Raw genomic sequence first — 12,709 nt, forward strand, 5'->3', positions numbered from 1 at the left:
CCCCTTTTCGTGATGTGATTTCTCGCTCATTCTTCATGTAGTAAGGACTCTATAAAAAAAAGTTGTAACTTAGAAACAACAAAACTACTGAGATCGAGATGTCTATTTTCAATCGTAGTACTAGTTACACAGATTAGGTGAAATAGTATCAAGATGCTTTCTGTATTTTATAACAATTTTGTGGTGTTGGGCATGTTTGAAGAAGGCAAGAAGCCATGCATGCATGGGTCATGAATCAGAATGCATGGAAAACGCAACCCTTCACCACCCATGATACGTCCCTGCAGCTGCAGGTGGCCCTGAAGTCTTTTTCCACAATTTTTATGATATCAGGAGCTTTCAACACCTACCAAAAAAGTGTCAGAGATTGTTTATTTCATGGTCTCTTGTAGGTATCAACATCCAAGTTTAAATTTTTTTTTTTTCTTCTTCATAATGTTATGATGATGAGAGTGAAAGGGAAAGGCACCAACTGATGAGACTGTAATTACATTTAGCCTGAAATTTTACAAGTGAGAGTCAGCAATTGAGCTAGTATATATGAGTTGTATAAACTCTCTCTCTCTCTCTCTCTCTCTCTCTCTCTCTCTCTCTCTCTCTCTCTCTCTCTGCAATTGCTATATCTCTCAGTCTCTCTAAACTCTCTCTCTCTCTCTCTCTCTCTCTCTCTCTCTCTCTCTTCTCCACCACTGGCAGTGGAGAGATCTACGTACCTCTTTCTTATTCATCTTCTCTTTCTTCTATCAGGTTTCTTCATGAAAATTATGATGTGGTAGAAGCCCTGAAGGCTGAAGGTTTTGCTCCTCCCCAGGGATCAAACTTACAGTGGCTGTACTTCATGGGATCATCAAGTGACCTGTTGAAACCTGCAGTGATTTTTAAACAAAGAAGAGCTTGTTGACAATGATGGGGAGACTAAGGATATGAACTACCACCACCTCACTGACACCAGGTCATATTTAGGGTTTCCAATTTCTAGTTGGATCCTAAAAATTGAACACATTTATGCTTGAGTGATATTCTAGGTTTTGAAAAGGTTACTGAGATAAGCTATGCAGGGTTTGGATCGATGGAGTGGACTCAACTTTGCATTGAGCACTCTAAAATGGGTTTGGTGCTAGGGGAATATTGAATACCAAAGGGGGAACTTTCAACTGTGAAAGGATTAGAAGAAGAACTGAGTTGCCGAGTTGGTGTAATTCAACTATCAGCAGTTTCAATGGCTGAAATATGTTAAGTGAAGGAAGAAATCAGTTTTGGACATCTCCATATGCATTGCTCAAATAAAACCAAGATTTTTAGGATTATTTATCCAAATCATCTCTCTAATCAATGTGAGAGATACATTTCCTAGACCTTCTAAAACTCCTAATTAATTCGACTCATGAAAAGATTCCGAGTCACTCTAAAAAAGACTCGGTAAAGTAAGTAAAGTCAAAACAAAGTTCCAGCTGCTTTCTGTGTTAAGTATAATCCTACTCTTAAGTCACAATATTCTCAAATAAACTATTAATCCCATGTGGTGGTGACAAAAATTAGAATGGGCATGGGCACCCACAACCCCAACTGTAAACAGTGGCCTCCCACCTTCACTGATGTGCATTTGAAGAAGTCAAGAAGTTGAGCTTCTCTTTTGAACAGATCCTCCAGTTCTTGTTGCACCCTTTTCAGATCCTCAGGATTCTTCAGCAGCTCCGCCATGACCCATTCTATTGTTCAGGACATCCTGCCATGCATGCATGAAGAAGGAAACAGTGTCAATTCAATTCAGACTCGAACTCAAACAGGTCCGTCTAGCCGGGCTAAAATCGGTTACAGTCTCTTTGGTCACTAAAATTACGTCCAAGTCCTGCTAAAATGGTGGACTTGGAGAACCTGGCGAGACATTTCAGTTGTTGAAATCGTCACAACGTGAAGGAAGCGCGCCCAAAAGGAGATGTGTGAGACCACCGTATTGGGCGATGAGTTTGAGTTTGGCGAGTCTACGGTGGTTGATCTGGTCCATCATGTTCATGTTTCCAATGATGGGTAGCCCTTTTGGTGCTGGAGGGTTAAGCTGGTAGCTTCCTACGTGACCTTACTAAAAAAACCCAGCAAAAACAACAGTACCAGCACAAGGAAAAACAACAACATGGGTGCAGGTCCGTGTTGGTTGCAGTAGAAGAACATGGCTCTCTCTTCTGCACAAGCTAAAAATTCTCCTTTTTTCAGGCTTAAGCTTTAGCTTGAATAGACGGGGTTCAATTCTTTCCTTTTAACTTCTTCAATTGGATCTCTTTAATTCTGCATGTCCACCACATGTTTGTTATAGCCTAAGCCTGCCAATTTGAAAAATGATAGCAACTCTGATGCTGTTACAGTTAGTCTCACATTGAAGCCTTACAAGCTGAAATGTGGGCTGATATACTTTGGTAAACCCCCACTTGGTAAGTTGGTTTTGCAGGTGGTGTGGAACCGAGGTCGTATCATTGGTCCGACCTGCCGGATGACTTAGGGGGGGCCCAAAAAGAAGGGGCGCCCCGGGGGGGGGAAACCCCCCCCCCCCCGCGGCGGGCTTCCTGGCAGTGAGGAAACTTAGATAAAAAAAGTGCGACCTACAGAAACACAAGTACTACAGTCGGCCCCTGCATAATTCAAAAACGGAGCTGGGTGGAATCCAAAAACCCCACCAGGGCCCCGGTGTCCGGAGCAGAGCCTGTCCGAAGGCTGTGGTCAGATGTTGTTCATGATGTTTGTCGTTACTAACTGTAACATTACCCCACTCTTACAAGACGGTCCTCGTCGGCCGGCCCACACCTACTATTTGGATACTCTAGTAAGGTTTTACTTTTAACTCATTTTCTCAACAATTAAAAGTAGACCCACCCTCAATGTGTGGTGGATATGTGGGAAGAGAGCATAGACCTCTACCTTCCGAATCCAAACTCTTCTTAACCTCATAGATTGTATCTCAAGTGGAAGAAAAAAAAAGGATAGGATATCCGCAACTATATTGGATTTCCTAAGAATATACCTTGCTCTAAAACCCAAGAATTTTGAAGCTAAATCCCTATATATCATGGACTATAGAAAGAATTTGTGGGGACTCAGTCAAAACCAAATTGATTAGGTCTTTACAATCAAAATGAACCTCCACAGACTCATAACTTTCTCCAATTACTTTCAAGAGTCTAGCTCAAATGGCAAGGGCTTCATCCTCCAATGGGGACATAAACCTTTGTGAATTAGAGATTGCCAGTAGAAGGTTACCAAACGGCCTTTTTCTTCTTCAGGCTTCCAAGAAGCATTTGTATTGATCAGAAAAAAAATATTCAGGGTCAGGGGAAACCTTTGTAACACAAAGTATACAATGATCCCATCAAGACAGTAACAAAAAGTGTGGAATAAAACAGATGAAAACCTTACGGTCTTTACCTTACTTATAGAAAAAGACTAAAATGTCCCTGCCCAAAAGCTAGGTCAAAAAAAAAAAGAAAAAGGCACATTCAAACAAAACTTGAACCTACAAATATTATTAATGGAATGAGTTCCCTAACTAATTATTTTGCTCTAAATGCCCATATTATTGTTTCTATCTTTATCTTTGTTAGACGTCTAATATTACTTCTGTTTTTTTTTTTTTTTTTTTTTTTTCAAACGTCTAATATTACTTTCACATCTTACAAAATAAGTAATATATGAAATTTGTCATGGCGTGGAAAAGCGATACAACAGACTTCCACCTCAAATTTTTAATTGTTGCATTACTATATTAGTATTTTCAACTAACTGTCCAATAGAATTGTTACAAATCAATGTTTCAAGTAGTAATGGTACCTTTTAATCACTGATTTGGGATGTATGTTTATGAACTTTTTTTTTTATTTAGGAAATATGATTGTGTATGAATCTGTGTACCTAAAAAAGTATGAAATTTTACGTATCTTTAAAATTATACGTATATCTCACTCAACTTAGTGAAATGGATCGTGTTCGGGAGCGTGTTCCTAGCAATGCACGATCCAGATTCAATTTGGGGTCTAGATCAAATATGAATTATTGAATACTGCCAAATTTGTTCTGAACTCCAAAAAGCACCTGGATATTTGACTGCTGGGAGCAGCGCTGCCAAGCAAAATCATGGAGAAGAACTCCTCCCATGAAAACAAGTCAATTTTAGTATCTATCTCAATGTGAAAATAAAAATATTTCCCCACTCAAGCTTTCAGTGATAAAGATAAAGTGGTGAATGAAAAAGGAAAACATATAAGGGACATGGCTCCACCAAAAAGATGCTAGAAAACAAAAATCAGGATGTATGGGGTCGATCATGGCTCCCACACGTACCCACCTCTTCTTTTCTCTACTGATGATCTTGTTTCTTCCGAAACAAATTAACTGTAAGGTAATGGACTTCAAAATTAAATGAATCTATCTCACTTTCTTTTGTCCATCAAACTCGTTACATATACAGATTATTACCAGAGATGAGACAATATTAAAAAATAGGAAGTGTTTCATAAGAAAATTATAGAGTGCAGGTGAGGCGAAGAGTGGGTACAGCAATGAGTTGAACAGCTCTGCGAGCAGTGAGTCCATTGACATAGTTCATGTCAATCTCATTAGGTTTCATGCCGTCGGCCAACTCCCACATGAAGCAATGGAGGAGGTGGCTCGCAGCCAACTCAAATGCGTACATCGCCAACTTCATAGCAGGGCAAGATCTCCTACCTGATCCAAAGGGAATGAACTCAAAGTTGTTCCCTTTGAACTCTGGTCCTCCATCTCTAAGAAACCGAGACGGCTTGAACATATCAGGATCATTCCATGCGTCCTTGTCTCTCCCTATAGCCCAAGCGTTTATAATCACTTGTGCACCCTTTGGGATATAATAGCCTCTCAATTCAGCTTCCTCGGCAGTTTCATGGAGTAAGAGAGGAACTGGTGGGTGGAGCCGGAGCATCTCCTTCGTTGCACATTTGAAGTAGTTTAGCTTTTCCAAGTCCATCTCTTGAAGCCTCCTCTCCAGCCCTACTGTCTCTTCCAATTCTTGTTGCACTCTCTTCATTTCCTCTGGGTTCTTCATCAACTCTGCCATCAACCACTCTATTGCCGATGCAATTGATTCAGTTCCCCCAAACATTACGTCCTGCGCCATCACCAGGGTCGGAGTCAGGATTTAATATAATGGGACCAAGTACAGAAAGAGGGTCTGAGAATATTTCAAAATTTTTGAAATGAAGGGAGAAATTTTAAAAAGTTAGGGGAGCCAAATAATGATATTTAACACATGAAAACAAGACCAAAAGAAAAGTTTCATAAAATTAGTAAGGAAATGGAGAAATTTTGAAAAAAAATGCAACGAGAAGCTTCGCCCTTGGGGCCATACAACTTTAAGCACATTCAGTTGCTTAAGGTGTCCCTCATCGCTAGGTTCTCATTGAGTTCAGACCCACCCCTTGGAGAGAAAAAAATTCGACCGACTATGTGGGTTGGAAGAGGGTCTGAGATTCTCTCTCAGAAAGACACTTACCATGATGATGCCCTTGATGTTATCTCTAGAGAGGACAATGGAGTCTTTCAAGTCGTCAGATTCGCAGCTCTTCTTGGCTTCCTTATTGTAGAAAGCGAGCAGCTCATCCACCATATCAGTATCTTCAGATTGATTCTTGATCTTTCTCTTGGCAATGTGATCGTCTATGATCTTGTCAATGAAACCATCCAGAGAACTGCGAGCACGTACGAGTCTCTGATCGAGCCCTTGTGGATCTAACCAGCCGAGCCAAGGTATGAAATCCACCAAATTAAAAGCGATGAACAGCTTCGAGAACTCCTGCATGATGGACACAAACTTCTCCTGATCCTCCAGCACATCTGATCCGAAGGCAGCCCTGTATATGATGTTCATAGTGAAGGAGCTAAGCAGTTTTCCAATGTTGATGGGCTCACCCACCTTGGACGCCACAGTGCGAATCATCAACTCCACCTCGTCTCGGACGCACGCCCACGACTCTGCCCTTCTGCGACTGAAGAGCTTCATGACGCAGAGCTTACGCATTTGACGCAAAAAGCAACCGTTGTGAGCGAAGACCATATCGGCTTGGTCATAAGTGAGGTATTTGATAGCAATGTTTGTAGGGCGATTTGAGAAGATGTTGTCATGGACTTGGAGGACTTGGCGAGCCATGTCAGGGTTTGACACCACCACTGTGTGGTGGAAACCCAAATGGAAATGGAAGAGACCACCGTAATGGTTGGACAGTTTGGCGAGTTTCCGGTGAGTGACTTGTTGTATCATGTTAAGGTTTCCGATGATGGGTAGCCCCTTAGGTCCTGGTGGATATGGTGGTTTCTTGGGTGACCTTACTAACATTCTCAGTGAAGATAACACAACCAGCACAAAGAACAACAACAATGTAGATTGGAACATAGCAGAGGAATCCATCTGGGTAGACTTATTGATAATTAATTAGTGATGTCTCTCTTATAGCAAAGCAAATTCTCTATATATCATATTTGAATGATTGAATATTATATCTTACATTGAATTTTGCGATCATTTTTCGCGTGGATGTTGATGAGTCCAGATTTTCTATTTGGACAGTACATATTATATAAAACAGGAACTGGGTCTCTAACTCTCTGGCATCTTTGTCCATATGTATGTATCAGTTTCTGTCTGGGGAGTATATTACTATATATTGTAAAACAGGAACTGAGTTTCATTTATTCTTTTGTTTCTTTTTGAATCATTTATTCTACTTAATGCATTGTTTCCAAACCAAAAAAAACCTCCTTCAATTAAATTGCCCTAATCGATATTTTTTGTTTTTTTTTCTTCTCTCTCCTCTTGTTTTTGTTCATTATCAACTAAGTCCCGAGGACTTAGAGTCTACAGAGTCAGTAGAGGAGAAAGGAAAAGGTGTGAAGAGATTCTCTGTTCTTATTGTCTTTATATTAGAGACTATCACTATTATGTGAGAAGTATATTTATATTTACATGTGATATGTATTAATCCTTTCTGTTATACATTCTCATTTCTTTCAATTTTTATAATTTTGTACTATAAGGATAAGAACTAGCTTCACTCCCGCATCAAGAGAACAAAATAAATCTGAATTAAGAAATTTAATGTTGCATGAGATAGAAGAAGAGAGTGAGGGAGATGGGGACGAGAGAGAGAAGCACAAAACAAGAAATGTGTTAGAGTTGTATCACTCGAGAGTGTTGAGAGAGTAGAGTTAAGAGTAACTATATAACAGAAGAAGGTATCTTATGGCATTGCATGAAACCTAAAATGGATATCAATTGAGATTTGACGTGAAGTGAAACACCGATACAACAAAATACCACTGTTTAAGATTTTTTTTTCATCATTTCAATCAAGGCTTAAAGTATTAGTGTCAACGGTCAAGTGATATATATCAATATGTATCACTTTTTTTTTCTTTTTTCTTTTTTTGAGTAATATCAATATGTATCACATCAATTATATCCAATATCAGATAGTAATATATTAATTATTTCGTACGATACTATTGCATTACTATATTATATTTTCATCAAAGACAAATATTGTTTCTATAGAAAATAGGAATATTACTAAACAATGATCAAAGATGACAAAATCGTTTGTCTTCAAATTACAATATCAAAAAGTAAAATCTTCTGCGCACCTACTACATTAAATGAGAGTGAATGATTCCAACAAAATGATGATAGGTGGTGGTGATGAAAAAAATTTTGCCAAGTTGAGCAATTAAACAAAAGAGAAAGAATGAATGATGACTCACACCAAAACATATTAAAAATCAAAAGATGTTTATTGGGTCGTGTGAAGCCAACGAAAACATACTATTAATTAATGAAATATTTTTATCATGTTTTCTATGATCTTGTTTTTTTCATAATCATGTAGATGCTAACTCAATAAATGTACATGTATTAGCTCGAAATAAAGCAACTGTGTTAAAATTAAGAAATTCATGATGGGCTTTTCATTATTTAGTGGGCCGTTAAACATGGGCCGGGCTTCGAAAAACCCTGCCAAGATCAAGTTGGGTTGGGGGAATTCTTTAACTAGGATTTAGGGTAAGGCCATTTAGGATCGGGTTAGTGCTCAGGCCAAGGAGTCCGGATCATCTTCCCTAACAGATCCTTTTTGACCACATAAATAAAAAAGTCATAGAGGACACATTATGGGTCTCATCTGTAACTTTTTTTTATACGTTTTTCCTTGTGGGCCCCTTGTTTCCGCGGTAGTAAAATGTCGAGCAACACTTTCCTAGGTGATGATCGGGATTCCAAGCCAAGCCCATCTGTCCATCCCATCCAACCTATCCTACTTTTAGAGTCAACGATATTACCCATGAGGATATGACCCCAATAGAACAATTAGTGGTTTTCTTTTTCTTTTTTTTCTAATTGAAAAATATAGTACTTAATTCCTCACTCGACAAGCAGTCTATTTATAGATGTGTTTTTGTCACAATGGTGGCAACAGATAACTACCTATATAGAGGCAGTAAGACCAATAAACTCTTAGATTTAAACCTCATCCCTCCATATCTTCCCTTCCCCCCTCCTTTCCTTCCTATTTAACCAAATAAAAAACTACTTGTTATGATTACGTGATGATTAATCAAGATAGATGCAAAATATTAAGAGGAGAGACACATAAGATTGATGACGAAGTTCGGCTTAAAGCCTACGTCTCTGATACTCAAGACAGAGTCTAACCACTATAGAAAAAGTTATCAATTACTTATAGATTTTGGAGGAAAAATACAACGAAGAAAAAGCTCAAAGCAACAATCATTTTGACAACATCCTAACCTGAACCCACACCAAAATGCTAAGGACATGTTTGGTTACATGAATCCAAAGATTTGAAATCTCTTGATTCATGAATCTGAGAATTATACCCATTTGGTTGTAAAAAATCTCTAGATTTATGAAATCTAGAGATTCATCTTTTCACACTAAAAACGTGAATCTATAGATTTATGGGTAAGGGGTGAAATCTAGAGATTTCAAAAAAGCTATACATTTGCACATTTACAAAAATCACGTCGATCAAATAGTTTTTTAGGATGAATCCACAGATTTCATTCCACAACCAAACATCTAATTTTATAAATTATAACTCCATAAATTTGAAATCTCTAGATATTTGAAATCTCCAAACTCATGTAACCAAACAGGCCCTAAAAGCAATCACACATAGAATTAGCAGCGACGGCTGAGGGTTCTTGAAAGTTGAAACCCTTTGTTCGCGAGAGAGAAGAGAGAAAAGAACCAAACAATTAACCCAAAATTGAACCAATCCTACACATATATGCATAGCCTGAATTGGGTCGATTTGGCGCCGGTTCAAGATCGGCTCATTCTAAAAGGGCTGTGAAATTACAGATTAGCCCATAACACTACTATGTATTGACAAACTAAAATTCTTGATTAATTCTAAGTTGATTCTTGATTCGATTTAAAATATTTTAAAATTCTCGATCTTCATTTTTGGATTTTAATTTCAAAGATGGAATGGATCATGTTGTTAGTAGTAAATCCTTGTTGGATAGCCTGCTCTCACATCTCTAATGGACATGGCTTGTTTTTTTCTTTATGGCTCTTTCGCTTTGTCTTGGAACAAGAAGGAGAAGGTCAGATCGATGAACTGGTTCACACTTTCATGGAAACTGAATGGTACAAATTGGGGGATTGATTTTTGAATAATGTTTATGAAAAGATAGTTTAGGTTGACTTTGAAATCACAAACTAAGTGGAAGGCACGTGGCCACCTCACTTTAATGTTCATTTCGGTCGTAATAAAATAAATGTTAGTGAAAATATATTTAAGGTACCAAAATTTAGGCATGGAATCTTTACTTCTTCTTTTTTTTTTGGGGGAGGGGGGGTTAAATAGAAAAATATATTAATATTAAAAGTAATAAATGTGTATTTGATACTAGTTTTTTTTATACTTATTTATCATTTTCTAATATGGCTTAACATGATTTTCTTCGGCTCTTCTTAAAATTTGAACTTTTCTTTTTTTTTTTTTTTGCCAACCCCTGTTTATAAACCGGTGATTCAATCCGCGTCGCACACCTGGCTGTGGTGGGTGAGTCTCCCAGCCGGGATTTTTTGCATCCACAATTATTCGATACCGAAACCTTGCTTAAGCGAACCAAGTTGCTTATCACTTGAACCAACCCCGTTGGTTATCTGAACTTTTCTTTGCTATTAAGGAACAACATGAGGATTCAAATTAATGTTGATTTAAATATAGAAAATCTAAGGATTAGTAATTTTCAAAAACATAGAAGATAAAGTAGCAATAAAAATAAAGGACAAGAGAACAATATTATGCCAATATTGTATCAATCAACGAAACAAATATCATGGGTTAGAAATGAAAAAAACAGGAAAATTTGTTTTTCTTAAATAGTTATTATCAATCAATGTAACAAATATCTAAAGTAAGAGACATCACTATCTTTCACGAATTGCTTTTAGGGCTTGTTTGGTTACTTGAGTCTGAAGATTTACAAATCTAGAGATTTCAAATCTATAAATTTCAAATTTATAGAGTTATGGATTATAAAATTAATTGTTTGGTTAGCCTGAATCTTTGGAATGAAATCTGTAAATTAATCCTAAAAAAAATCTATGGAGTAATGGTTAAAATGTTTAGCGCTTTTATAGTACGGGTAAAATCTCTGGATTTCACTTCATACCTATAAATCTACAGATTCATGTTTTTAGTGTAAAAAGGTGAATCTCTATATTTCATGAATCCAGATATTCACACAACCAAACAGGTATAAATCTCCCATTTGTGAATTTAGAGATTTCAAATCTCTGGATTCATATAACCAAACAGGTATAAATCTCCCATTTATTATCTAGGGGTATCAATGGTGTGGTTTGGGACAATTTTGGGCTGAACTTAACGGTTTTTGGCTGAAAAACACCTAGCCCAAACACAATCCATCAGTAAATAACGGTTTTGAGCAGATCTGATCTTGATACAGTTTATGTTCAGGCTAACTAACAGTTTAGACTCGGGTTAACTAACGGTTTAGGCTAATGATTTATGGTGTGCAATAAAAAGAACAAGAATAAACAATTGAACATCCTACAATTAAAGACAACATTCCATGCAAAACAAAATTGTTATTGATCAATTTTCATTAAAAAATTAAAAGTCATCCCATGTTGTAGAAAAACCACACACCCTATAGAAATCAATAACCTATATAGTAAATAGTAACATAAAGACTGCAGACTCCTTCCTTAGGCTCCACTAAATAGTTCTTCATAAAAAATTTCTCAAACTAAAAACCCTTTTGAATTTCATTTTGTGCTACGATTAATTGTCTTGAAATTGGATTCTTATTTTGTGAGAATTTAGATTTTTTTTTTTTCTCCTTCTATGAAATTCGTATCTTTTTGGGGTGGTATTTAGTTTTGCAAAAGAAATACCTTTGAATTGGATGAGTATGTACTCAATTTAAAAAAACTTAAGACATTCATGAATGACTATTTGATCTTTGAATTCATGGTTTAATTTGTCTAATTGTCTATACCAACTACCTAGAAGTAATATGATAATTCAAACAGTATTTAATTTAAAACTACAAAACGGGTTATAATGGATTGCAGGTTTGGTTTCGAGCTGGTGCAGATTTTGTAACACTCAACCCAAACACAGTTCATTAAGGTTCGACTTGGGCTATAACGGGCTGGTGCGGTTTTGTTTTAATAATTCTTGCTACAAATTAACACCTCTATTATTACCTACCAAAACTATTGTCCCCAAAGAAAAAACAACCTTAAAATTAGGGGTGCCAATTTATAACCCGAACCGTCAAAACTGAACCACACCGGCCCGTTATAGCCCGAACCAAACCTTAATGGACCGTAATTGGGTTGAGGGTTGTGGAGCCCGCACCAACCCGAAACCGAACCGCAACCCGTTTTGTAATTTTACATTAAATAGTATTTGAATCACTATATTGGCATTAAATAGTTGGAATAGACAATTAAAAAAAGATTAAGCATAAATCAAATATCAAATAGTCTTTTACTACTTAATATCTATGTTCTTGATTTCTATAGAATGGGTGGGGTTTTTTTTAATGGATATTGACCAATAGCAACTTAGTTTTCCATATAATTTTCGTTTTTTGTTGAAGGATGTTCAATTGTTTATTCTTGTTCTTTTTCTTACACATCATAAACCGTTAGTCAACTCGAATCTAAACCGTTAACCCAAACCGTTAGTTAGCCCGAACTCAAACCGCACCAAACTGAAACCGGCCCGAAATCGTTATTTTACTAATAGACCGTGTTTGGACTAGGTGTTTTTCCAGCCCGAAACCACCCCAAACTGCACCATTGACACCCCTTCTTAAATTTGAGTTCATAACTGACAAGCATTGAGCCAAATAAATTGACCCTTGGTACAGTTTCCATTTTTTAAACACTTAATAATCTTTTCCTCTTCTATTATTGTTTGTTTATAAAAACGAGTAGATAAAATAAACATATAAGACCCATTTCTAGCGAGATGCAATAACAAGAAAGAAAATGAAATGATTTTTTGAAAAAAATTCAAATATGAATCGCAAGCAATGGAGCAGGAGGAGTACATGCATTTTGAAAGTTTGTCAGCAAAATTTTCATCATATTAAACTAGACAAATCATACTTTGAAATTTCATGAAAA

The 12,709-nt window shown here is 36.9% G+C and overlaps 1 protein-coding gene across 1 annotated transcript; it reads right to left on the bottom strand.

Moving 5' to 3' along the window:
* Window positions 1-4,265: 4,265 nt before the first annotated feature.
* On the bottom strand, window positions 4,266-6,443 carry LOC149014327 (cytochrome P450 84A1-like). Its single transcript, XM_089155473.1, has 2 exons — window positions 5,513-6,443; window positions 4,266-5,128 (listed from the first exon to the last, which is right to left on the bottom strand). The coding sequence occupies exons 1-2, from the start codon at window positions 6,422-6,424 to the stop codon at window positions 4,508-4,510; spliced, it is 1,533 nt and encodes a 510-aa protein (XP_089011599.1). The 5' UTR covers window positions 6,425-6,443; the 3' UTR covers window positions 4,266-4,507.
* Window positions 6,444-12,709: the final 6,266 nt, after the last annotated feature.

Source organism: Hakea prostrata, chromosome 5 (assembly GCF_041222555.1).
Source record: "Hakea prostrata isolate BN-2017 chromosome 5, UWA_Hpros_2, whole genome shotgun sequence".
Taxonomy (NCBI): Eukaryota; Viridiplantae; Streptophyta; class Magnoliopsida; order Proteales; family Proteaceae; genus Hakea; species Hakea prostrata.

What these genes read in the sequence shown, in the direction of transcription:
- LOC149014327 (XM_089155473.1), bottom strand. Translation starts at nt 6,424, where the DNA reads ATGGATTCCTCTGCTATGTTCCAATCTACATTGTTGTTGTTCTTTGTG. An exon ending in ACATCAAGGGCATCATCATG is followed by an intron (nt 5,129 to 5,512) that starts GTAAGTGTCTTT and finishes GTGATGGCGCAG; the next exon opens with GACGTAATGTTTGGGGGAAC.